This window comes from Tachyglossus aculeatus, chromosome 12 (assembly GCF_015852505.1).
Source record: "Tachyglossus aculeatus isolate mTacAcu1 chromosome 12, mTacAcu1.pri, whole genome shotgun sequence".
Classification (NCBI taxonomy): domain Eukaryota; kingdom Metazoa; phylum Chordata; class Mammalia; order Monotremata; family Tachyglossidae; genus Tachyglossus; species Tachyglossus aculeatus.
In genome coordinates this window covers 25219362-25247346 of record NC_052077.1, presented here as the reverse complement: position 1 = coordinate 25247346, position 27985 = coordinate 25219362, and the positions used below count along the sequence as shown (strand labels likewise).

General features: G+C 41.6%; 1 protein-coding gene across 3 annotated transcripts; it reads left to right on the top strand.

Moving 5' to 3' along the window:
• CTSO (cathepsin O) lies at positions 1 to 26899 on the top strand. Of its 3 annotated transcripts, XM_038755141.1 has the most exons (8): positions 1 to 192; positions 8809 to 8917; positions 11118 to 11257; positions 12404 to 12571; positions 13417 to 13538; positions 20219 to 20382; positions 23309 to 23401; positions 25050 to 26899. In XM_038755141.1, the coding sequence occupies exons 1-8, from the start codon at positions 16 to 18 to the stop codon at positions 25082 to 25084; spliced, it is 1008 nt and encodes a 335-aa protein (XP_038611069.1). In that variant the 5' UTR covers positions 1 to 15; the 3' UTR covers positions 25085 to 26899. The 3 variants fall into 3 exon arrangements, with proteins under 3 accessions (XP_038611069.1, XP_038611070.1, XP_038611071.1); XM_038755142.1 differs by lacking the exon at positions 12404 to 12571; XM_038755143.1 differs by lacking the exon at positions 25050 to 26899 and having other exon boundaries at positions 20272 to 20382; positions 23309 to 23394.
• The last annotated feature ends 1086 nt before the right edge of the window (positions 26900 to 27985 follow it).

Below are 27985 nucleotides of genomic sequence, written 5' to 3'. Positions count from 1 at the left end.
GCCTGCTGAGGCCCGATGGCGGCGGCCTGGCCGGGGCTGTGGTGGCTGAGGCGGTTGGGGCCGCTGCTTTGCTGCTGCTGCTGCCTGCCCTCAACCAACTGCACCGGGCCCAGCCGTCACCGGACCCAGGACCGGCCCGCCACCATCGCCAGCCAACGCGCCCCGACCAGCAACCACACCGCGGCCTTCCGGGTACTGAGGGCCGGGATAATAATCGAATCATCATAATAATGACATTTGTTAAGCGCCTACTATGTGCGAAGCACTGTTCTAATCAATCAGTCGTATTTATTGAGCGCTTACTGTGTGCAGAGCACTGTACTAAGCGCTTGGGAAGTACAAGTGGGCAGCATAGAGAGACAGTCATCATTTTGTTAGTATGTTTGGTTTTGTTCCCTGTCTCCCCTTTTAGACTGTGAGCCCACTGTTGGGTAGGGACTGTCTCTGTGTGTTGCCAACTTGGACTTCCCAAGCGCTTAGTCCAGTGCTCTGCACACAGTAAGCGCTCAATACGATTGATTGATCATCATCATCAATCGTATTTATTGAGCGCTTACTGTGTGCAGAGCACTGGACTAAGCGCTTTGAGCGCTTACTGTGTGCAGAGCACTGGACTAAGCGCTTGGGAAGTCCAAGTTGGCAACATAAAGGGACAGTCCCTACCCAACAGTGGGCTCACATCATCGTCATCATCAATCGTATTGATTGAGTGCTTACTGTGTGCAGAGCACTGTATTAAGCGCTTGGGAAGTACAAATTGGCAACATATAGAGACAGTCCCTACCCAGCAGTGGGCTCACAGTCTAAAAGGGGGAGACAAAACCAAACATACTAACAAAATAAAATAAATAGAATAGATATGTACAAGTAAAATAAATAAATAGAGTAATAAATATCTACAACATATATACATATACAGGTGCTGTGGGGGAGAGAAGGAGGTAAGATGGGGGGGATGGAGAGGGGGACGAAGGGGAGAGGAAGGAAGGGGCTCAGTCTGGGAAGGCCTCCTGGAGGAGGTGAGCTCTCAGTAGGGCCTTGAAGGGAGGAAGAGAGCGAGCTTGGCGGATATGCGGAGGGAGGGCATTCCAGGCCAGGGGGATGACATGGGCCGGGGTTCGATGGCGGGACAGGCGAGAACGAGGCACGGTGAGGAGATTAGCAGCAGAGGAACGGAGGGTGCGGGCTGGGCTGGAGAAGGAGAGAAGGGAGGTGAGGTAGGAGGGAGCGAGGTGATGGACAGCCTTGAAGCCCAGGGTGAGGAGTTTTTGCCTGATGCGTAGGTTTATTGGTAGCCACTGGCGATTTTTGAGGAGGGGAGTAACATGCCCAGAGCGTTTCTGGACAAAGACAATCTGGGCAGCGGCATGAACCCTTCTGATCTCCCATCCTCCTGTCTCTCCCCACTTCAGTCTATATACATCACTCTGCTGCCCGGATTATCTTTGTACAGAAACGCTTTGGACATGTCACTCCCCTCCTCAAAAATCTCCAGTGATTGCCTGGCAACCTATGAATCAAGCAAAAACTCCTCACTCGCGGTTTCAAGGCTGTCCATCACCTCGCCCCCTCCTACCTCACCTTCCTTCTCTCCTTCTCCTGCCCAGCCCGCACCACCTCAGAACTGTACCTCGTTCTCGCCTGTCCTGCCGTCGCCCCCGGCCCACGTCCTTCCCCTGGACTGGAATGCCCTTGCTCCACACATCTTCCGAACTAGCTTTCTGCCTCCCTTCAAAGCTCTACTCCAGGAGGCCTTCCCAGACTGAGCCCCCCTTTTTCTTCTCCTCCTCCCCTTCCCTCCCACTGCCCTACCTCCTTCCCCTCCCCACAGCACTTGTATATATTTGTACAGATTTATTACTCTATTTTACTTGTACATATTTACTATTCTATACATTGTTAATGATGTGCAAATAGCTATAATTCTATTTATTCTGAAGGTTTTGACACCTGTCTACATGTTTTGTTGTCTGTCTCCCCCTTCTAGACTGTGAGCCCATTGTTGGGTAGGGACCGTCTCTGTATATTGCCAGCTTATACTTCCCAAGCGCTTAGTACAGTGCTCTGCACACAGTAAATGCTCAATAAATACGATTGAATTGAATGAATGCTTGACACATGGTACGTGTTTAACAAATATCGTCATTATTATTATCATTATTATTTACATCTCCCGGGAATGCTGCTTCTGCCAAGCACTCGGTAGACTAAAGGGAAGCTACAGCCGTTTCCCTAAAGGGCTACATTCACCCCCGCCCCCTCCCTCCATCAAAAAAATGTTTTGGCCCATCTAAAAAAGGCTCTGGTTCAGCTGAATCGACACCCAAGTTCTTCTATAATAATGATAGTATTTGTTAAGTGCTTACTACGTGCCAGCACTGTTCTAAGTGCTGGGGTAGATACAAGGTAAGCGGATTGTCCTAAGTGGGGTTCACAGTCTTAATCCCCATTTTACAGATGAGGTACCTGAGGCACAGAAACTTGACTTGCCCAGAGTCACACAGTTGATTAGTGGCTGAGCTGGGATTAGAACCCCGACCTCTGACTCCCAATTGCATACTCTTTCCACTAAGCCACACTGCTTCTCGCTGTGAGATCCTACCCCGGAAAAGGCTCATGTACAACTGAAATGTCTGTACTTACTAAAATACCTCCCTGGCAGTAAAAGCCATGGTTATTTCAGGAATGGCATGATATTTTAGAAAAGAAAGGGACTATACGAAAAGGAAAAGTTTAAATGCATTCTACCCACTTTCATAGAATTTAAAGCACTAATCACCTAACATGAACTTACATCAAACATTCTTGTAAGGGTGATCAGAGGTATTTAAGCATGTATTTTGTGCAGACACTGTATTAAGTACTTGGGAGCAGAAACAGGCATTATTATTGATCATTTGAGAGCTTACTATGGTAGATCACTGTACTAAGTGCTTGGGAGAGTACAACAGAGTTGGAAGACTTGTTCATGCCCTCAACAAGGTTACAGTCTAGAGAGCAAGGCAGACATTAATATAAATTATGGCAGAACTAACAATCCCTAACTCTTCCAGGTCACACTCCAGACCTCCCTGAAGGACACCTCATGTTACAAAACAAACAAATGGGAGTTTATCACTAGTGTTACTGCATACCCTCTTATGGAATACTAGGCACTCTGGAGAATTAAAGGAGCAAGACAATTCCTGTCCTCATGGAAGCTTACAAGGACAGGCACATAAACATAATGGGCAAGGGACAGAATTCAAAAAACAAGATACTGGATGATACAAACAGAAACAAATACAACTTTCAGAAATATGTAGCCTAATATATTGCTGTGGCCTTCAGTATTTTTGATGTCCCAGCAGCTTCAAAACACCAAGAAAAGCAGCAGTATACTTCCCTTAGAGAAGCTGCGTGGTCTAGTGGACAGAGCACAGGGCTGGTAGAAGGTCCTGTGTTCTAATCCCAACTCTGCCATTTATCTCCTGTGTGACCTTAAGCAAGTCACTTTACCTTCTCTATGCTTCAGTTACCTTATCTGTAAAATGGTGCTTAAGGCTGTGAGCCCCAAGTGGAACATGGACTGTGTCTAACTTGATTAGCTTGTATCTACCCCAGTATTTAGTATAGAGCCTGGGGTAGATATGTGGTAGCATTTAATACCATAAAAAAAAATTAAAGAGAAAGCATATCTTGGGCCTGAAAAATTCTGGTCCAGAACGCAGCCCATGAGTTAGGGTAGGAAAGTTATTTTCTCTCTAATTCCCCAAGGGTTTTTCAGTATTCAGCAGATATGTGTTTCAAATCCCAGGATTTTCCACTAACATTTCCTTTCAACAGAAAAAAAAAAGCCTAGAGTATTGGATACCAACCACTTCCAGCCTGTTAAAGAAAGCCAAAGAGTGAATGTCACCCACAAAACTGAAGTGAAGAAGGCCAAAGTTGCAAGAAAGATTCCACAGATAAGAATGCTCTCTGTATCTTAAAAGCTTTGTAAAGAAAAGTCAGAGCCCTACCTTCGTGAGAGCTTCAGTCCGTGTAAATTTGGTGCAGCCATCAGCACACCTGCCCCTACTTCCTGTGCTTTATACTTTAGTGTTAGTTAAAGGGGCAGTACTGATATATCACCCCACCATCTGCGATGGCTACTAAGCACTAGTGATTCCAATTGGAGAAGCAGCCAGGCCTAGTGGAGAGAGCACAGGCCTGAAAGGCAGAAGGATCTGGGTTCTTTAATCCCAGCTCTGCCAGTTGCTTGCTGTACGACCTTGAGCAAGTCTCTTAACTTCTCTGTTTCTCAAGTTCCTCAACAGTAAAATGTGGATGTCTATTCTATTCCCCCTGCTGCTTAGACTGTGAACCCTATTTGGGATAGGGACTGCGTCCAACTTAATAATAATAATAATAATAATAATATAATAATAGCATTTATTAAGTGCTTACTATGTGCGAAGCACTGTTCTAAGCACTGGGGAGGTTACACGGTGATCAGGTTGTCCCATGGGGGGCTCATAGTCTTAATCCCCATTTTACAAATGAGGTAGCTGAGGCCCAGAGAAGTTAAATGACTTGCCCAAAGTCACACAGCTGGCAATTGGCGGAGCCGGGATTTGAACCCATGAGCTGTGACTCCAAAGCCCGTGCTCTTTCCACTGAGCCATGCTGGTAGGTAATTTGTACCTACCCCAGTGTTTAGAACAGTGTTCAACACATAGTAAGCATTTAATAAATACCATAAAAAATGGCCCTCCAGCTCTTATTTTCTGACATTCTATTATGCACGAGGACACCCAGGAAACTGTCTAATCAAGTCCTTGGGAAAGAAAGGGAGGGGGAAAAATGGGAAGGGAAAGAAAGGAGGAAGAGGCTTAGAATAAGAGATGGAAATAATTTGGAGGGAGAAAGGGATGAGGGAAGGTTATCTTCACCTGTGCTAGCCAATTTCAGCCCCTCATGGATAGGTCTTTTGTTTTAATTAAAAACTAGAACAGAGTTCCATTCCTAATCTTCTCACATTGTTCCTCTTGGCAGCTATGAATGTAGTAAGTTAGGGAGAAGTGGAAGATTAGCGTCCCCCAGTTTTTGGGTGTTTGTCATAGAAAATCCCAGAATACTGTGGATCAAACTGACTGTGTACTGAGCATGCTGCAATCTGGAGATGGAAGTCCAAACATTTAGATTGAGTAGGAGCTGCTGAGGGTTAGTTCAAGTTTACCTGGGATTTCCAATTCTAACCTGGCCAGTGTATTAAAGTAAATCATTCATTCAATTATTAAATCAATCATCGGTATTTATTGAGCTCTTACTGTGTGCAGAGCACTATCCTAAGCTCTTGGAAAAGTACAATACAGTAGAGTTGGTAGATGCAGTCCCAGCACAAAAGAGCTTACAGTCTACAGGGGGAGACACATTAAAATAAATTATAGTTAGGAGAAGTAATAGAGTACAGTGCTGTTTCTCTGAGATGACAATGAAAAGAGTGTGGATAGTGGGAATGAAGGAAGGCCTCTTGATGGAGATGTGATTTTAGGATGCTTTTGAAGGTGGACTGTCACATGTGAAGGGGAATGTGAAGGGAGGAGTTCCCGGCCTGAGAGTCCTGGACTTCCCTGATTAAATAGGTTGTATGGCCAGTCTGCCCATGGTCAATCATTGCTATATTGTACTCTCCTAAGCACTGAGTACAGTGCTCTGCATGCTGCAAGCGCTCAATAAATATGCCTGAATGAACAAATTAATGAACACACTTCAGGCATTGCAGTTTTATCACTGAACAGTAAGGCTTTTTACCGATGGCATTGATTTAGAATGCAGTAAGGTCTCCTGTGACACAGGAGTTGCATTCTTAATGAGCCCGATGTTAAGGAAATTTCATTTTTTAATACTCCCTCCCCCTCTCCACCCTAAGCCATGTCAGACTCCTCTTACATGCACTTAGCTGTTACTTCTGACACCTCATCACATTTGGTCCAGGCGACAAACATTGTCAGAAGAATGTTCCTTCTATGTTTGCATTCTATCCAAAACATGCAGTGAAAATCTTCCTCCTGATAGAACTAACTGTACATTGAATTTTTATGGCATTTTTTTTCTCCAAACGTTTTTTCCCACCACCTATCTTTTGTGTCCTCAGTACAGTGCTGTGCACACAGCAAGCGCTCAATAAATATGATTGAATGAATGAATATCTGTTGGGGGAGAGAAGAGTTGAGAAAAGAGGCCCAGAGTGATTGAGTGACTTGTTCGTCATGTAGCAGGTCAGTGGCAGAGGCAGGACTGGATGCCGAGTCTCGTGTCCATTAACCCATGTTACCTTTCCATCTTAAAAACCTTTGAGAGAATTCAAAGTGATTTGGTTTCCATTTAAATTAAAAGTATATTAGTAGCATGAGAACGCTCAAAGGTCAGTCTGCAAATCAGTGCAAGAGCCATTTACCAGTATGACATTTAACCTTGCCAGAAACACCTTTTTTCAGGCTTCTCATTATTTTAGTTCTCTCACACTCTAGTAATAACTCTGGACAACTGATCCTGTTTTCACAGCCAAGAAACTCTCACAGAGTTGTAAGAACACTCTGACCCCTGTCAAAACCTATAGTAATGTTAGTAACATAATGGAAACAAGAGTCTGTACAACACTTAACATGGTTTGGATGCATACATAGGTGGATAATTTCTATGAAAAAAGCCTAAACATTTTATTTGGCCCCTGTGGGTGAGTTTTCCTTTACAAGGGGTAGTAGAGCAGGGGAAATCAGGACCATTTCAGATACAAGTTAAATGCTCAATCCCACTCCCATAAATTATGTGCAAGGAATTGATCATTCTTATGATTTTGAAGCAGTGTGGCCTAGTGGAAAGATCCTGGGCCTATGAGTCAGAGTACCTAGGTTCTAATCCTGGCTCTGCCACTTCTCTGCTGTGTGACCTTGGGCAAATCACTGTACTTCTCTGTGCCTCAGTTCCCTCACCTGCAAAATGTAGACCATAAACTCGTAGTGTGCAAGGATTATGTCAGTTTATTGTTGCATTGTATTCTCCCAAGCGCTTAGTACAGTGCTCTGCATACAGTGAGCACTCAATAAATACAATTGACTGACTGACAAACTGGGGATTCAATTCCTATTCTCCCTCCTATTTATACTGTGAGCCCCTTGTGACACCTGGTGATCTTGTATCTACCCCAGCACTTAGTACAGTGATTGGCACATAATAAGCACTTACAAAAAATACAATTATTAATACTATTGTATATCATCATCATCATTTATGTGGTGTGGCTAAGAAGGAAATTATTGCTTCTTTACGTTCGTGAAATTGTATTCTTTTTGCAGCCAACAGAATTGCTTTGAGACTAGTGATGGTGGTATGTGATCCAGATAAGTTGTTCTGTCTAGCTTGGGTAGTGGCAGCAACAGTTATTCTTTTCTTATCCTGATTATGCATGCTTAAAGGAGGTTCTTCTAGGAAACTGCAGTACGACATCTGCCCTTGTTTGAAAAATATCAAGAACTAACACCCCATCTTCCCAACCAAACCATTTCCTCCGTATGACTTTCCCATCATTGTTGACAACACCACAGTCCTCCAGTCTCCATATTATAGTGTGACCCCACATATGTGTAAATACGTATGGAAAAGCAAGGAAGTTGTAAATGCTTTCCTTAGGTTCCAGCCATCAGCAAGACTGCATTCGTGAGTATGAGTGTCTTTGAGACAGAATCTCTTACACATTTATACACTTTGCCTATCTTTTCTAATAATAAGTGTGGTAATTGTTTGGCATTTACATTTCAGAGAAGCAGCACTGTCTAGTGGCTAGAGCACAAGCCTGGGAGTCAGAAGGACCTGGGTTCTAAAGCCAGCCCTGCCACTTGTCTGCTGTGTGACCTTGGGCAAGTCACTTCACTTCCCTGTGCCTCAGTTACCTCATCTGTAAAATGGGGATTAAGACTGTGAGCCCTATGTGGAATTGGGACTGTGCCTAACCTGAATATCTACCCTAATCTCTACCCTACGCTTAGTACATTACCTGGCACATAGTAAGCACTTAACAAATACCAAAACAAACAAACAAAAATTACTATGCACTAAGGACTGTACTAAGCACTGGAGTATATACAAAATAATTAGGTCAGACACTGTCCCTGTCCCTCATGGAGCTGATGCTCTAAGGGGGAGAGAGAACAGGTTTTTATCTCCATTTTACAGGTGAGAAAACTGAAGAACAGGGCAGTTAAGTGACTTGCACGAGGTTACATAGCAGGCAAGTGGTGGAGTTAGGATTAGAGAAGCAGCGTGGCTCAGTGGAAAGAGCACGGGCTTTGGAGTCAGAGGTCATGGGTTCAAATCCTTGCTCCGCCACTTGTCAGCTGTGTGACTTTGGGCAAGTCACTTCACTTCTCTGGGCCTCAGTTACCTCATCTGTAAAATGGGGATTAAGATTGTGAGCCCCACATGGGGCAACCTGATCACCTTGTAACCTCCCCAGTGCTTTGCATGTAGTAAGTGCTTAATAAATGCCATCATTATTATTATTAACACTCAGGTCTCCTGATCCCCAGGCCTGTGCTGTTTCCACTAGGCCACACTGCTTCTCTCGTTTTTAACCCTCAGTCATTGACTTTTTTCCCAAGCACATAGATGAAGGCCTTGTGCCCGTTGGGCTCTCAACAAGAACTGATGATGGGGCTAATGAATTAGGCCTTATAAGTCGGAAATTTATTTTCCAAATGGATAGGATGGATGTTTGAAAGCCAATTGTCTTAAAAGTATGTAAATGCAGCAGTTAATTATATGAATATGTTTTTTTTGTGTTTTTAGGAAAGTCTTAGAAGACATATCCGCCTGAATTCATTATCATTACACGACAACACCACTGCGTCTTATGGAACAAATCAATTTTCACATCTTTTTCCTGAAGAATTTAAAGGTAAAGCCTGATATGACTGGTTTTCTATTGTTATTGTATCGTTCCTTAGATCAAGAATTAATTGTGGTATCAAATAAGTACTCATTATGTGTCCAGCACTGTACTAAGCACTGGGCCAGATAATAATAATAATAATAATTGTGTTAATTGTTAAGCACTTACTATGTGCCAGGCACTGTACTAAGAACAGGGGTGGATACAAGATAATTAGGTCAAACACAGTCCCTGTCCTAAGGGAGAGAGAGAGCAGATATTTAATCTCCATTTTACATGTAAGGGAATTAGAGTACAGAGACCTTAATTAACTTGCCCAAGGCCAAACAGTAGGCAAATGGCAGAGCCAAGACGAGAGCTCAGTTTTCCGCACTCCCAGCCCTGAGCCCTTTCCGCTAGGCCAGGTTGCTTTCCCAGATACCATGGATAACATTGACTACAAGTGTTCAGTTGTCAGTTTTTAAAATTACAGCTCAGTCAATTAAGCAATGTTTTTTTTGAGCGCTTACCTTTTGTAGAGCACTGTCCTAAGCTCTTGGGAGAGTATGGTACCAAAGAGCTAGTGGGCATGTTCCCTGTCCACGAGGAATTTACAGTCTAGAGGAGAGACATTGAAATAAATTACAGCTATGTACACAATTGCTGTGGATCTGAAGGTGGGGCCCTCCCTCTTCATTCCCAACAGACAATTACTCTCCCGTTCCCTTTATTCACAGTACATAAGTGCTGTGGGGCTGGGAAGTGAGATGGATAAAGGGAGCAAGTCAGGGAGACACAGAAGGAAATGGTATTCTAAGCCAGAGGCAGGACGTGGACGATAGTAGACGAGGGTCTGTGCTGGTGTGTCCATTTTAGGTTGAAGCAGTTTGGCTGCCAAATCCCGTAACTCCCAAATAGATGCAGTGTGGGTTAGTGACAAGAACATGGGCTTGAGAGTCAAAGGATGTGGGTTCTAATCCCACCACTTACCAGCTGAGTGACTTTGGGTAAATCCCTTCACTTCTCTGTGCCTCAGTTCCCTCATCTGTAAAATGGGGATTAAGTCTGTGAGCCCCACGTGGGACAATCTGGTTTCCTTGTGCCTACCCCAGTGCTTAGAACAGTGCTTGGCACGTAGTAAGCGCTTAACAAATAATGTTATTATTAGTGAGAGGACAGAAAGAATGAATTGCTAGAAAGCTGTAATGATGGGAATTAAAAGTTCATAGGACTAAAATGTGCCCCTAGTCCCTTAACTAGTATTTCGTTGATAAGGGGGTGAAATATTGTATTCCAAATTAGGGGCAATCATTGAGTGATTTTGTTAATCATTCAATCATATTTATTGAGTGCTTACTGTGTGCAGAGCAGTGTCCACTTAGGCCATCATCTTCTAGGTTCTGGCTGTATATTTTGATAAATTCAGGTATGCCACAACATATTTTTTCAACCTGCATTTTGGCTAGAACGCTACTAGGGACTAGGGAACTTCAGGCTGCTTGGGTTCTGTTGGAACATGTTCATTCTTTCAGTTATTCAGTCATATTTATTGAACACTTACTGTATGCAGAACACTGTACTTAGCGATTGGGAAAGTACAACAGTAAACAGACACATTCCCTGCCCACAGCGAGTACATTTGGACATATGTATGATGTTGGAGTGGATGAGGACGACAGAATGAATTTTTCTAAATTCAAGATTTCGCAAGTTACCCCTCACACTGAAGGAGAAGAGTGTACTAGGAAAACTGTTTTTTACCTTCAGCGTATTAGCAAATAAAGAGGACTGGGACAGGTTTGGTTTGAGTGTAAGGACTGTTCAGTAGATTCAATGTATGAATGTAATTATAAATTCCATGTGTAATTCCCCCTTTAATTCTTAAAACATACTTATGCACAGCTGTACCCATAAACCAATCATACATGAATCACCTCACCTTTCTCAACACCTGTTCCCTCTTTATGATAAAAGCAAGCTCCCTACCTTTTCAATCAATTAATCAATGTGTTTTTTTTTGAGTGCTTAGTATGCAGAGGATTATACTAAGTGTTTGGGAGAGTACAGTATAACAGAGTTGGTAGAAACGGTCCCTGCCCATAACTCTTTACCAGCAGGGTACAGAGAGGATTTATGGAGTCAATACTAGCAAGGGGAGTTTGCCTGAGAAGCCCTTCTGATGGGGAAAAAAAATAGTTTTATTCTCATTATATGTGTTTGTGTTCAGCTATTTATTTAAGAAGCAAAACTTCCAAACTTCCCAGATACTCAGAGTCTCAGGAGACATCTATAAAGCCAATGCCTTTGCCTATAAGATTTGACTGGAGGGACAAGCATGTTGTAACACAAGTCAGGAACCAGGAGGCGGTAAGTCTTGGATGCTTTTTCTTAAAGCGGTCAGAATTTTGTTGTTTACTGATTCACCCAGGCAAGACTGAAAATACCTGTGTTCCTTACATCATAGGTTCAAAAAGAGTTTGCGGACATTTGACTCTTCAAAAGTCTGAAGTACCAGAAACTTCAGTTTTTAAACTGACCTCACATTCTGGTTAACTCAGTGGAGTGTCATCAACATGCCACTTCTGACTCCCAACCCCATGCCTTTTCTTCCTAGAGGAAAGACTTATGCCCATATTTCTAATTTGAGATTATTTTTTGATTCCAATCATTTTCTTAAACTATTTGTGTGCGTATTTGTGTCCTTCATGTTTATAAATAATGCTATTGATGATAAGATCCTTTTCATGTTTGCAAGTGTGACAAAAAATACCAATGTGTGGACACTATACTCTGACATGTTGATTACATGTAAGGATAGAGACTCTTCACAGCAAATCCCAACTCTCTGCCCTACTACTATCATCACACTCTGCCTCTCAGGTAATCACCCCTGAACATCAGTGGGATCGTCTGGGGTCCAACCAACCATCCTTTCTCCCGAGGCTGGCAGCGGGAATCTCGGAAGACCGTTAGCCCCATTCCACTCCCTCAACTTCCCAGCCAATGCGTTCCCCTAGCATCCAGAAGCCACCTGTACTTCCTACCAAATCCAGACACAGAGGTTCAGCACTTAACTGGGTTTTGATACAAAAATAGAAATTGTATAATGCTTAATGCTTAATACAGTGTTCTGCACAATGTAAGTCTTTAGTAAATAACCTTTATTAAATAATCTTAATGAAAATTCAGATATCAAGGACTAAAAAAAAAATCCCTCTCATCCAATCTGCTTTTCCTTGTCCAATAACACATTCCCCTCCAGTGTTAACTTTCTGCTCACACCTTTCAGTTCTTCCCCTCCCTCTTCCTCCTCTCCTACTTCCTTGCAAGCATCCTATTGCATGTGGGTTTTCCTGGTCCATTCCCCTTTGTCTTTCTCAGAGAACCTGATGGCTGTGAGAACTGCTTCAGTGCAGTGGGGATGCCTTGTAATACTGATGTAAGGGAACCTTTCCCTCAGAATGTACAAAAGGTGAATCATTTGATAATAAATCACATTATTGTAAATTTCAGTGTGGAGGATGTTGGGCCTTCAGCATTGTAGGTGAAATAGAATCTGCCTATGCCATCCAAGGGAAGCCACTCGAAGAGCTTAGTGTACAACAGGTGATTGACTGTTCATACAACAATTACGGTTGCAATGGAGGCTCTACTATCAACGCTCTGAACTGGCTAAATAAGGTGGCTTTTTCAGCATTTTTATTTTTCCTTATTTTCTCCTCTTACGTGTTTTGATTTACATTATTTGAGTACTCCCACTATGAGTCCGCAGTCAGTTAACATTCTCTGATAATGCAGGGCTTATACCTGGGAAGAACCATGGTATTAAGGAAAACTCATGTTGCAGTATGCACATCTTGACCAACCTGTACGATCGTCTCCTCTAACAGCATATCATTCTATCCAATCAATCGGTCAATCGGTGGTATTTATTGAGCACTTCCTGTGTAGAGAGCACGATAATAAGCACTTGAGAGGGTGTAGTTCATTAGAGTTGGTAGACGTGATCCCTGCCCTCAACAGACACAAGTGGTTGGAGAACATTACCAACAGTGTTTTATACATTGGAAGTATGCATTACGGGAGAAATAAATTTAGTAGATGTATTTTTCTCCATGGTACATTCTATATGATACAGCCATTAAATAATACAAGGAGACCCTTTGATTGTGGCCAACTTCCCTACTCTTTAAGACCCATAGTAGACTTCCATAACTCAGCCATAAAGGGTAGAAGCAGGTCTGCTTTTGCCACCCAGTGAGATCGATTCTCTTGCAGACAATTGTTCCCAGTTATCAGGATGGACGGAAGGATAGGCAGTTTGTCAAGGAAGCGCAACACATTAGCTTTGTTTTTCCCCCTGCCAACCCAGAGGTGCATTTGGACCACTGGATTCACCCACTGACACCAACAGCCCAATGCAGCTTCTTTCCAATGCGGCAGTTCATCAGGGAGAAAAATGTGTCAAATGAGTCAAAACCCACTTAGACTGTACATCAACAGTGATTGTCTTCTTTTTCTTCAAGACGCAAGTAAAACTGGTGAAAGATTCAGAATACTCTTTTAAAGCTCAGACTGGAATGTGCCATTATTTCTCTGGCTCACACTATGGGATTTCAATCAAAGGTTATTCTGCATATGACTTCAGGTAACTTGTTATTGACTTTTCTGTTAATTATGCTGTTCCCCCTATTTAGAGACTATAATTGTCTTCGGTCTATCGACCATCCAAAGGTAAGAACTTTTTATTGCAGCCACTCAATTTATTAAATGAGCTGATTTTAAACTGATTTGAACTAACATCACATCAAATATTTATTGAGCATTGAGGGCATGACATTGAGGCATATTAAATATTTTTCATTTAGCGGTTTGAGTAGTGAGGTTCAGTAAATGATTTGAAAATTGGTGGTCAGGGAAGTGTAGGGAAAAAATTTGAAATATATCAAGTAAATATAATCAGACATGAAATGAAGAATATAAACCTTTTACTGCCGCTTGTGAAGGTTACCGATTCTTGATGGTCTTTCTTTGGGCAAAAAAATTCTTTCTATAGGTGCTTTTCTTTATTTTCTCATTTAGTAGATGCTCCTTTAAATTAATAGGAGTTAATACAAGAAGTAAAAACAGTCATTGTACAAATGCCACAGAAAGATAGGGCTAGCAGACCTGGATCAAGTGAAATAGTGTCTGTTTACTGCTATGGCGTACTCTCCCAAGTGCTTAGTGTAGTGCTTTGCACTCAGTAAATGTGAATGAATGAATAAATGAATAATAATAATAATAATAATAATGATGGCATTTGTTACGCGCTTACTACGTGCAGAGCACTGTTCTAAGCGCTAGGGGGAGGATACAAGGTGATCAAGTTGTCCCACGTGGGGCTCACAGTCTTAATCCCCATTTTACAGATGAGGTAACTGAGGCTCAGAGAATTTAAGTGACTTGCCCAAGGTCACAGCTGACAAGCAGCAGAGCCGGGATTCGAACCCATGACCTCTGACTCCCAAGCCTGGGCTCCTTCCACTGAGCCACGCTGCTTCTACTAAATAGTAGAATACTAAAATAGTCTTGCAAAACCTCCTTTGTGGAAAACTCACCCCATAGTACTCATTCTGACACTGACACACACTCATAGACTGGTTTTTTCTGACACCTCATTGTGCTCTATCCAAACCAGCTATCGTGGGACAGACATCTGTCTATTTCCTAATAACATTCAGCCCAAATGGGTAGCGAAAGCTTTATCATTCACATTAAAACACAAACTCAATGTCAGATGAAACATTTTCATCAGATTTCTGCTAAGGTCTTATCTAGTCCATTTACAAATGACAAAACTCACTCCCCCCCCCCCCCCCCCCCCCCATGGTACTTTCATTTGGTATTCCCCAGCATTAACAAATATCGAGAGCAAAAATGATCCCTTGCAGCGATGTCCTTTATCTAATAGCTCCTTTATCTCAGTGTGTACCTCATTACCCTCAAAGCCAGTAGCAAAGCATAAAGACAGAAGAGTGGAACTGGAAGGCTGTTTTCTCTGGACAAATCACTCCATCGCCATCATTTAGATTGATCTTGGGCAGGATTTATAAGATACAGTCAGTGAGGCCCTCGTGGCTAGCAGAGAACTGTTCTTGCAATCCTAATGGATATTCCCCAGATCCAACAGTAGAGAAAAGACTATGGCAATTTCTGGACACGAGAGAGCACCGTGCACACAAGAAGACGACCATGCACAGGCTTGGGTCAAACAATGGATACTTTCATTTCCTGGGGTTCTTGATCTGTAGGGCTAAGTCACTCTGACACCAAGCCAAATCCATTCTGGTTTGGACTGAGCTGGAGCAGTCTTCCCCAAGCCACCTACGTGTGTCATTTAGAGTTCCAGATTTTTTTTTCAAAATGGCAGCACTGCAGTGCCTCTTGGGATGTGAAATCTCTCCCTACTCCAAAATAGTTTTTTTTTAATTCAGTCAGTGCCTGCATTTTTATATAAACGTGGCACATGTAGCTGCTACTTTTAATTTCTAAGCAAGGATGCAAACTGAACATCTGACCATCGGCCAGCAGTACAGAGACCCTGTTTAGCGTTCACAGTCTTGTAGTAGGTAGCAAGTCATCCTGTTTTATACCATATGCCTTTGTGTCTGGTATTTTGATTTTCAGGGCCAAGCCTACCTCTTAGGTCCTGGCACCATGTTCTGTGGCTTAGCAGTGACAGCCAAATTCAGAGGGTCCTGGAAAGGGAACTCAATGACTCTGGAACAAGAGGGAGGGTTTGGGATCACACCAGAGAAATGTAGGTCAGGTGGTAGAATATTTACTTACATTGATTGGATTCTATATTTCATTTTCTAACGTGTGCAGGCAAGGCCACTTAGCAGGAAAATGGTCATTTGTCTGGCTCTTTTTTAAAATTTGGGGTAAGGTTAGCTGGACACAAATTTTGACAAAATTACTGGGTTTGAACTGGCCCGAGCAGAATTCTAACAGCCAGCTGTCTTTTCTTTACAAAACAGACCACCCTCTTGAGAAATGAGGAGTTCCCAGCACATCACTTGAAAAACAAAATATTGTCAAAAGTTTGAATTAGGTGGGTAGTAATTGCAGTGCTAGTAGTTTTAAAGCAGTAGTACTGGTGACATTAGTTTCCAGGTTCCCATAGCATAGCTCTGCTTTTGATGGTAGACATGGGTGTAATTCATTCCAGTTGGATATCTTCCTTTGGTATGATAGGGGTTTGGATCAGGCCTGAAGCAAGGCCAAGGGAACTGAAATCTTTATGGAAAAAGCTCTTTTGGGCCTGAGCCAAAGTCAATTTAGAGGTACCTTACATAGCCCAGGTGGCTCAACGATGGATGTTAGGGGGTAGGTTCCATGGAAATACCATTTAAAATGACAAATACCATTTTTAAAAAAGGTAAGTATGAGGGAAATTGCTGATTGAGTGCCTTAACCAGTGGTCAGGAGTTTCTGTTCAATGCAGATAGGGATTTATAACCATTTGAAGTTTCTGAGCAAGCAGTGGGTAAATGTGAAGTGTGGCATTTAGATAAATGATCCAGGCAGCAGAGTGAAGAATGGACTGGATAGGGGTGAGACTAGAGGGAAGGAGAGCGGAGAGGAGGCTAAGAGTAGCCAAGCCTCCTGAACATAACACAACATAATGGTTGTTTAGATGGGAAAGAAGGGCAGATCACAGCATGACTTAGAAGAAAGAGCACAGGCTTGGGAGTCAGAGGACATGGGTTCAAATCTCAGCTCCTCCACTTGTCTGCTGTGTGACCTTGGCAAGTCACTTAACTTCTCTGTGCCTCAGTTCCCTCATCTGTAAAATGGGGCTTAAGACCATGAGCCCCACATGGGACAAACTGATTACCTTGTATCTACCCCAGTGCTTAGAACAGTGCTCGGCACATAGTAAGCACTTAACAAATACCATAATTATTATTATTTGTATTAGATTCTGGAAATATTGTGGAGGAAAACCTGACAGGATTTGGCGATAGATGTTAATATGAGGTTTGAAAGAAGGAGGAGTCAAGGATAATGCCACAGTTATGGGCTTCAGCAATTAAAAAAGGATGATGTTGACATCAACTATGATGGGAAAGCTAGGTAGAGGAGAGATTTAAGAGGAAAGATGTTTTAAATATAAAATGCCAGGTGTGGTATTGGATTGATACAACTTGGGATGCTGGGATTTAATCAAGTAAGACTTCACAGAGGAAGTGTGATAAGGGTAGAGAAGACAAATATACATTCAACATAAAAACGTATGAAATAATGTCAATAACAAGAATGATTTGGAGGGATGGGGTGTATTGAGAATGAGATAATATTTAGTGTAGCTAGGTTTTCATTTTGGAAATTCAGGATGCCTGCTGCTTTTTTAAAAAACTGAATTTAAGTGCTTACTATATACCAGGCACTGTACTAGACTCTGGGGTAGATATAGGATAATTGGGTTGGATTCCACATTGGGGTCACAATCTTAATTGCCATCTTACAGATGAGGTAACTGAGGCATAGAGAAGTTTAGGGACTTGCCCAAGGTCACCCAGCAGAAAAGTGGCCGAGCCAGTATTAAATCCCAGGTCCTCTGATTCTAAGACCCATGCTTTTTCCACAAAGCCATGCTGCTTTCTAGTATCAACTGCCATCTTCTTCTCCTGAAGAGGTGTAGCTTGTGTCATTAAAATCATGTTCATTTAGAAGTCCTCTCTCAACCAATGTTTCCTGTAAAATAAGACTTAAATGGGTGTGATGAGAAATAGACCCTCTGTTCTGTAAATTTTACCCCAGGTCTTTAAATTGAATGTGGAAAGACTTTTCCAAGTATACGACCAGGACATATTTGTTCGCAGTTCTTTGCAGAACAAACATTCTTCATGTGATTTTGACAAACAGTGATATTGACCAGAATTTGCAGAAACTTGTTTCGTTTTCAAATACCAAAGTTCATTTTCTAACAGTGCACTACAATTTGTATTCCTGTATTTTTCTTTTTTTATCGTGATTTTCAACTTGCACTTAATTGGTATTCAGTCTTCATAAAATTATGGTTTTAACATATGCAAACATTTCCCTGTCTCTGTTGCTCTTTAAGGAATTATAAATGTTTGCATTTTGGCAAATAAGCTGGAAATGTAGTAGCAGAATCCTACTTCCCCAAGATATTCCAGTCAGCAGTTCTTTTGCTGATTATTTTTTAAATGATCATTTCAAAATAATTTTTTAAACGATTATCCCTGGTTAAGACCAGATCACTTCAAGAAGAAAAGTAAGTTAGTAAAAAAAAGCCAAGGTCGCAATTTCATTTCAGTAATTCAAGAAACCAATCTCCAGTTTCCAACCTTTTTCTAGCCAAACCATCAAGTAGATCAGGGTGAATTTGTGGCTCAGATTTTTGAAGAGTGTAAAAGCTCATTGTGGGCAGGGAAGTGTCTGTTTATTGCTGTATCTTATTCTCCCAAGTGCTTAGTAAAGTGTGGTGCACACAGTAAGCGCTCAATAAATATGACTGAAGCTAATTGAACGTTTTGAATGGTTACATAACAGGTACGTGTAATTTATTCATGACAGAAATTTAGGGCCTTTTTGGTGCTTGATAAGCACCTACTATGTGTCAAGCACTGTTCTAAGCGCTGGGGTAGGTACAAGTTAATTGGGTTGGACACAGTTGTCGTGCATGGGGCTCACATTCTAAGTAGGAGGGAGAACAGGAGAACGGAGGCACAGAGAAGTTGGGTAACTTGCCCAAGGTCACACAGCAAGCAATTAGCGGAGTGGGATTAGAACCCAGGTCCTCTGATTCCCAGGCCCATGCTCTTTCCATTAGGCCCTGCTGCTTCTCAAGTTGGCCAGAATTGCTCCTAATTTCCTTGCATGATTTAATTTTAGTAATAAACTACAATGGCAATTGTAGAACAGTATAGAGTTTGGTCTAATTTTGCTTTCCCTCCACTCCCTGACCTCGATCAATCATATTGATTTAACACTAACTGTGTGCAGAGCACTGTACCAAGTGCTTGGGAGAGTACAGTACAACGGTGTTGGTAGACATGTACCCTGCCCACAAGGACCTCAGGTATTGTAGGTAGAGAAGCCGCGTGGCTCAGTGAAAAGAGCACGGGCTTTGGACTCAGAGGTCATGGGTTCGAATTCCGGCTCTGCCACATGTCTGCTGTGTGACCTTGGGCAAGTCATTTAACTTCTTGGAGCCTCAGTTACCTCATCTGTAAAATGGGGATGATGACTGTGAGCCCCACCTGCGACAATCTGATCACCTTGTATCCCCCCAGCGCTTAGAACAGTGCTTTGCACATAGTAAGCGCTTAACAAATGCCATTATTATTATTATTATTATTGTGGTCTGGAAGGGAGATGATAATGATGATGGTATTTGTTAAGCGCTTACTATGTGCCAGGCACTGTCCTAAGTGCTGGGGTGGATACGAGCAAATCAAGATAGACACAGTATCTGTCCCATGTGGGGTTCACAATCTCAATTCCCATTTTACAGATGAGGTAACTGAGACACAGAGAAGTGATGTGACTTGCACAAGGTCACAAAGCAGACAAGAGTCTGAATGAAGATTAGAACCCATGACCTTCTGACTCCTAGGAGACAATCGCAGGCACCATGTATTTTCCCCTTCTTCAACTGTTGCTTCATGAGTTGCACCTGCTGCCACTCTGGCCACCTTAGTGCCTCAAAGGTGGAGCAAACTGACCTCAGAGCAGGGGCAGAATCAGCCCAGTATAAATTAGTCCCTTAGTGGCTAGGGCTCTGGAGGGATGACTTCCAGTTGTCCACCCCATCCAGTGTTTTGTCAGAACACTCCCAGGATCAACAAAGGCCAAAGATGCCTCTGTACTGGATCTCTTTTGTTTGTAAACCCCAGAAAAGCAGGGATCAACTTTTGAATATTTCATTTTGCTGTCCTATATAAGTACTAGTATAGTACAGTTTAGATCTTTGAATAATTAATAAATATGCCATTTTTGTCAATTTTCTTCACTGTTTCTTAGTGCTATAATTACCACCCATTTCCTCTCCCCACCTACCAATATTCTTGGCTGTGTATCTGTCCCTCCATGATCCTTACTTTTTACGTGAATGAGATGCAGTCTGTCTCCCCTCTAGACTGTGAGTTCCCTGTGGACAGAAAACATGTCTACTGACTCTATTGTATTTTACTCTCCCAAGCACTTTGGTGCTTTGCATTCATTAAGTACTCAATAAAAACCATTGATTGAATTGTGGGACTTTTAAAATTCTGTAATCATATTACAAAGCATTTCTCCTTTTTTTTTTTATAGTGGCCAGGAAGATGAAATGGCTAAAGTGCTTCTTTCTTTTGGTCCTTTGGCAGTGATAGTGGATGCTGTGAGTTGGCAAGATTACCTAGGAGGCATTATACAGCATCACTGCTCCAGTGGAGAAGCAAATCATGCAGTTCTCATCACTGGCTATGATAAATCAGGTATGTTATTTGAAAGATTCACAGGGTTGTTTCCTGGCTTTTACTCTGCTTCTTCAACGGCTTCCATTTGTGAGAACATGGGAAATACTACTTTCTAGAAATCCTCATTTAGCCTTTCCCTGCTTCTTAGTAAGGTAAATGTTAGGTTTCACCTTCTTTACCTGAAAAGCAGCGTGACTTAGTGGCAAGAGCATGGGCTTGGGAGTCAGAGGATGTGGGTTCTAATCCCAGCTCTTTCACTTGCCTGCTGTGTGACCTTGGGCAAGTCACTTAACTTATCTGGGCCTCCATTACTTCATCTGTAAAATGGGTATTAAAAGTGTGAGCCCCACGTGGGACAACCTGATTACCCTGTATCTGCCCCAAGGCTTAGAACAGTGCTTGGCACATAGTAAGTGCTTAAATACCATTATTATTATTATTATTATATGGTAATAGGAATAGCATTGACTGAATATCCGCTGGGCACAGTGCACTGTACTAAGCACTGGGGAAGTACAAACCTAGAGGTGACACTTCCCTACCCTCAAGGAGCTTATCTGTAATGGAGAAGGCAGATATAAAAATATTTAAATAGAAAAATCCAAATAAATAATTGCATGTACAATAGAATAAACATACATAAGCCTAGGGATGGGTATAGATAAGTACCCAACTGTTAGAGATAACTGATGAGTTTATACTACTTGGGAACTAGAAATTAATCAGGAAAGACTTATTGGAAGAGGTGAGATTTCAGAGGGCTTTGAAACTGTGGAGAGCTCTGTACTTTCAGATTTGGGAGGGAGTGGGTTCCAAACCAGAGGAACAGCATGAGCAAGTGGACAGAGGAGAGAGAGATGGAACTGACATACAGTTTGAAGGTTAGTTTGGTAACAAAATGAGCAAGTTAAGGAGTAGACTTTAAACTCATTGTGGGTACATGTCTACTAATTCAGATATATTGTATTCTCCCAACTGCTGGGTACAATGTTCTGCACACAGTAAGCATGCAATAAATATGATGCATGTAGGGTGAGATGAGTTGGTGGAGAGCTTGGAAGCCAATTAAGAGGAGATATTGCTTGATAATAATTGGAGTATTTGTGATATGCTAAGCACTATGATAAATGCTGGGATGGGGGCAAAACATTCAGGCCAGACAGTCCCTGTCTCACATGGCCAGGGGTTACAGGAAGCCATTTGCAAGTTTTGAGGAGTTGAGAGATATTTACCAAGTGATCCATGAAGGAAAAGATTCGTGCAGCAGTGTGCAGTATTGATTTTTATGGGGAGAGGATGGCGGTGTTAAAACCAATGAAGATGTAGATGCAGAAGTCTAACTGTTATAGGGCAAGAGCTTGGAGTAGGGTGGTAGCCATTTTTGTGGCGAGGAAGAGACAGATCAGGGGGATGTTGTGTAGGAAGAATTGACAGAATTTGACAGTTGAAAAGTTGAAGAGTGAGGAGTCAAGGATGACACCAAGAGTGTGGGCTTCAGGGACAGAGAGGATGAGTGGTGTTAATGATTGGGATGGAAAAGTTAAGAGGAGAAGTGGATATAGAGGTAAAGATGAGTAGCTCTATTTTAACCAGACTGTTTGAAGTGCTGGTGGAACGTCCAAGTGGAGCTGTCCTGGAGGCATGAGGTGATACAGGATTGCAGGTTAAATGAGAAGTCAGGGCTACAAAGATTTGGAAGTCATCTGCATAGGAATGGTAGCTGAAAACATAGTCATTCATTCATTCAATCCTATTTATTGAGTGCCTACTGCGTGCAGAGCACTGTACTAAATGCTTGATGAGTGGATGAGCTCCCTGAGAGAGCAAGTGTACAGTGAGAAGAGGAGAGAGTACCCAGAAAAGTGCCTTGCAGAGTGCCCACATTAAGAGGATGAGAAGCAGAAAAGGAACCAGTGAACAAAATTGAGAAGGAGCCATCAGAGTGGTAGAAGGAGAACCATGTCAGTAAAACGCAAGTCTGATAAGGATTTCAAGGTAGAGGGCAACGATCAGTGGTCTGTGTACAGCAATGATAAAGTTGTTGGTGATGATTCCTGATAGCCTGTAGAACTCTCTGCAATGTACTAGATTGAGAATCGGGTCTTTTTTTTATTTTCAGGCATCAATTTGTTTATCCCTTCCTAGTGTTCTACCTTCTTTGTATGCATCCCCTAAATCAGTTCATACAAGGAAAACTAAACAGCTGTTTGAAAAGTATAAAATGAAAGTTAATATAGCCCAAATCTTTCCTATCAGTGCAAACATTAGCAACCTCATTTTTTAAATTAACAAAAGGAAACCTGATAACCAGGACTGTTTGTTCCATTTCCACATTTTAAGGCTCAGAAACACTAGGTTGATCACATGGAGCCAGTAGCTTTGCTCTGTATGTTTTCTGATTGGCCTAAGAATCCACATTATTGGGAATCAGCTGTCAAAGATAATTGACAACCCTGGGCTCACTCTCTCACTGGATTTTCAGTGTGTTGGATGCTTTGAGGTTTCCAGGATCAGTAATAAGGCAAAGGGGTGTAGAGGCCCAGAATGTTTTAAATTAGCTAGGTGGATAGGCTGACTGACATAACTCTAGGATTCCTTATACATTCTCTGGAACTTGGTGAGTACTTGGAATTAGGTTTACTCCCTGAAGAAACGTGACTAAATTATTTTCAAAGGCAAATTTCTCTCTCCAAAGACTGCTTGTCTTATATAGGCTCGACTATTAAGTATTATATAAGTATATCGTATAAAGTCTAGTTTATTCTAGCATTTCACCTGCTACATTGCCAACTGTATTGATTCTAAGTCTTTATAACTGTAACAGTGAATATATTTCTCAGGAATACATGTTTACCATAAGTGTCATGTAGTTTGACTGATTTTTCAGAATTCCAACCTCCTTTTCTCTGACTACACAGTTGATGGAGGTCTTCTTTATCTGCAGGTAGCATTCCATACTGGATTGTACGAAACTCTTGGGGCTCTTCATGGGGAGTAAATGGTTACGCCCATGTTAAAATGGGTGCCAATATTTGTGGTAAGTCCTTTTTTACGGCATTTGTTAAATACTTACTTTGTACTATGTGTTCTAGGAGTTGGGGTAGATACAAGTTAATCACAGTCCTTCTCCCACATGAGGATCACTGTCTTAATCCCCATTTTACAGATGAGATACTTTAGGCACAGAGAAGTTAAATGACTTGCCTGAGGTCACACAGCAGACAGGTGGGACAGCTTGGATTAGAAAAAAAGTCCCAAGTTCCCAAGTCCTTCTAAAATTTGAAAGATAGTTCAGGGTTGGACAAGCATATTACATGGATAAATTGAAGCCATGAGAACCTTTGGTTGCTTTTATTTTTTATTTCAGGTAAAAGGATTTTAGGGGCTTGAATCGTCAGAATAATGATAAATTACCTGGATGATTTGTTTCACTTCAGTTATCTACATCATTTACTAGTGAAAACTGGACCTATGTTTCAGGGCAGGCACTTTAAATGAATGTAATGATTTAGAAAATCATATAGTTTGAAACACTCAGCTATATTTCATAAATAGATTGCTGTGGAAGTAGCGAATAAGATGTATTAAAAAATGTGTTTTTATCAAGAATTAAAAGTACATCAAAAAGATCACAAAGACAATGGACCGCTCCTTAAACCAGGCCTCTCCTATGTAAAACCAGCAGACATGGCTGCAGCTCGCACAGTATATATGGAAGGCTCATTCTGTGTCCCACCTCAGCTGTGAGATTCTTAAACTCCCTGTAGGGCAATGTCCTGAAACAGTAAAGCACTTCACAAATACAAGAATAATAATATCAGTAAAAGAGAATTGTTTGCATCTGGATGTGGAATTTTATTTTCCTTCAGCTGTATTGTGCCTTCCCAAGCTCTTAGTACAATGCTCAGCAAACAGTGAGTGCTCAGTAAATACCCTGATAGATTCAGGACTGAAACTAATTTCAATTGACACCAAATTCCACCTAAATGGGATGTAGGGCTGAACTCTGAGTGCATTGAGACCTTCTAGAAACCTGATTCTCATAAGAATTTTTCCATCTAAAGTTACTTAATAATTTATGAGATGCCCTCAGCCTTAAAGGAAACAATTATTCTAAAATGAGCCTGTTTGATGGCCCCTTTCCCAAGGTTTCTGTAGCCTTGTAGAGGTGTAAAGATCCACAAAACCTCATTACAACCAGCCCTCCACCTCAAATCAGCTAGCATAGGTCAGGAGTCTAATCTCAGTTCTTAGCTGTTCTGACATATTGGTTTTATAATTTGGTAGGAAGGGGGAGAGAGGGAGAGGGACAAGTCTCCACAGCCCTGGTCTTTGCTATGAATAAAAGAGAAAATTGATTTTAAAATTGGCTTAATAACTCTGTTTCTGAAGGCAAATTTGATGGACGGACACATTTGATCGTGAAAGTCACTTCAGCTAAGCATTTATGTTAAGTAGCTTTGTTCTTATGGTTATCACCATATCTGTAACTTATTTATATTAGTGTCTACCCTGCCCCCACCCCTAGACTGTAAGCTCACTGTAGGCAGCGAATGCGTGTGTTTGTTATATTGTACTCTCCCAAGTGCTTAGTACAGGGCTTTGCACACAAGTAAGCACTCAATAAATGCAATTGAATGAGTGAATGAATGAACCAAAACTTTTCATGACTTCTTTCTCTTTAGGCATTGCTGATTCAGTTTCAGCTGTGTTAGTGTGACCTGCAGCAAGCAGGTTGAAAGGTCAAATAGAAGCTCTTTGTTGTGCTGTTTTACATCAGTTCATCATGGAGTTTTTTCATTCTCCAGACATAATCATCATCAAATGGTTTGGAGCATCCGGGTGTGCTGACTGTACTAGAAAGCATTAGTATTTGTAAGTAGAAAATTTCTCTGGAGAGAAATAACTGAGATTAAGGGGAGAAACACCAGCTTTTGCTGTACCAAACCAGATGTTTGATGGGGAAGTGGAAATGATTATTTTTGCCTATCAACTATTACCTTGCCTATCCTGTCGCCTTCATGGGATAGGATGGTAAAACAGGTGAATTTAAGGGAGAAAATGCCATTTTGAGTTGGCCATTCATCTAGACAATATTTGAATCTGAAGAACCTGGGGAGGTTTGAAGCTACCATTCACACCTCAGTATGGTCTACCTAGGAAGGCCAAGACTGCATAGGGTTTAAAGTGAAACAGTGATTTAGAAGAAATCCTCCTCTAGACTCTAAGCTTGTTGTGGGCAGGGAATCTGTCTACCAACTCTTCTGTACTGTACTCGCCCAAGTACTTAGTACAGTGCTCACATAGTAAGTGGTCAGTAAATACCAGTGGTTGAAAACTGAAAGTGGCTTGTTGGGGGTAAGAGCTAAACTGCCTAAAACCCAAAATATTTAATGTGAGAGAGATTGGGTGCAGTCCTATAAAAAGGGGTTTGGGCCTGGAAAGATTTCTCAAATTGAATATCTACTATTCCATCTGTTGTTTACCGCCAACAATTTCCTCCATTTTTTCTGTCTTTCACATGATTTCCATTCTCTTATCCTAATGAATTAGCTCTTCTTAAATGGACACCTATCATTTCCTGACCAGTCTCATTTCTATTTATATTCCTTCAAACATAAACTACACTCTGTCTAGGTCTTTTCTAACTTTAATTTTTCTTATTTTTTTGTATCTATGCCCCTGGTATTCCTCTCCTTGTCCTCTTCTCACCTCATTGTTTGTCTCCAACTCCCTTCTCCTCTTGTTTTTGCCCCTCACCTCTCTTAACCTTCAAGCCATAATCAGCTTTCCTTGCTCTTCTTTTGTTTTTCACCTTGGCACTTTTTTTTTTGGTCTTGACACCTGTGTTCTATCTCCTCATTACTCACCTAAATGATTCCCACCTGCTGTTCCCTCATTGCTCTTATGCTCCAGCAATTTGTCTCTTGTGCCAGCTGTCATTCCCTCTACTTGTTTGCCTGCCTGGCTTAGCACCCTTGATTTAGCATAGAAGCAGGGACAGAGAATTTCAGTGATGGGAAGAAAGCATCAGGCACCATTTCTTACCTTGCATTGCTGAGTTGGGAGAGCAGCTGCTTCAGCCTTGAGAAAGTGCCTAGGCCAAGTCTAGATCAGTTTAACTGAAAATGTCTAGTAGGAGAAAGGGAAAAAAAAATAATAACACACATCTACTTATGTGTATTACCTGCTTTAGGTTGGGGACTTTTATAAGGCAAGGTTTTGAAGCAACAGTAGCATTCAACAACCGTTTATGTTAACCCCTTCCCTCTTTTATTGTGCATTGAAATCAATAATCAGAAATCACTGGCACATAAGCCCTTACATTACAATGTTAAACACAAACAAAATTCTGTATCTAGATCTAAATACCTGTTTGTTTGTTCACTCACTGTTTCTGTTGATTGATTTTTCTCTTATCCAAGTGCATTTCTTCATTGATTTCTGTAACAGTGTCAACTCAAGCAACCAGTTTATTTAACAAAGAAAATCCTATTTTCTAACAAGTATCTTTATAATTAAAAGAATATACCCATCTCTTTTGTGTAATTTTCATTCCTAGAGTGTAAGGAGGTAGGAACAGTATAATTATACACAAGTTGCTGGACAGCCAAAGAATCTTCATCTTAAAAATTCCTAATCTCTGGAATATCCTATTCCAAATGAGGCTCTCAAAGGACATAGCCTAAATTGAGTCATATGTCCTTTAAACACTTTACAGCTTTTCTCTCTATATTGTACATGGACAAATAAATATGTTTTTTGAAATGAATGCAGGACAGAAAAAGCAAAGAAAGGTGAAGCATTAAATACCTTTATCTCTTTTTTTATGATATTTGTTAAGTGCTTACTATGTGCCAGGCACAGTACTAAGCCCTGGGGTAGATTCAGGCTACTCAGGTTGGACACAGTCCCTGTCCCACATGGGGCTTACAATCTTAATGCCATTTTACAAATGTGGTAACTGAGGCACAGAGAAGTTAAGTGACATGCCCAAGCCCACACAACAGGCATGTCAGAGCCAGGTTTACAACCCAGATCTTTCAGGCTTCCAGGCTGGTGCTTTTTCCGTTAGGCCACGGTGCTTCTGACACTATTAGTTTACACCAATCTCCAAATGATTTAGATTAAAGTGTTCAATTTACTTTATTATTCTCTTTCCTTTGCTAGAATAGCATTTCCTTCAGACTTTCCTTTGTTCCAAATGAATGGTGGACTGTTCAACAACTTTAGAGCTGCATTCTCTGTTGTCTGCGCAGTAGCGAGTGGTCAAGCATAGGCTAGGGGCAGACAGAAATTTTCTTGGATTCGGTGAGTAGTGAAGTGGAACCTAGTCCTAAACTCTCATGTCACTTGAAAACCACTTTAGTGTTCCATCCATCACATTGCCTGGCTTTGGGAAATGGTTTCAAAACCAACCAAAGGCTTATAAAACCCATTCCAAGGCATTTAGGAGGGCTAAATCAAGAGCAGGCCTAACAGGGAAGGATCAGAGCTGTGTGAGGCCTTTCTGTTTCCTTGGCCCAGCCGGGGGCCTGAGGAGTTGCTGAGTTCAGGTAGCACACAAATCCTATGCACCTCCCATGCTTAACTTCTGTCTCAAAAGAACTTCCTTTTTACC

Coding starts and splice junctions, on each gene's coding strand:
- CTSO (XM_038755141.1), top strand. CDS start 16: ATGGCGGCGGCCTGGCCGGGGCTGTGGTGGCTGAGGCGGTTGGGGCCG. Junction 11,258..12,403: donor AAGTCAGGAACCAGGAGGCG/GTAAGTCTTGGA, acceptor TGTAAATTTCAG/TGTGGAGGATGTTGGGCCTT. Junction 20,383..23,308: donor CACTGGCTATGATAAATCAG/GTATGTTATTTG, acceptor CTTTATCTGCAG/GTAGCATTCCATACTGGATT.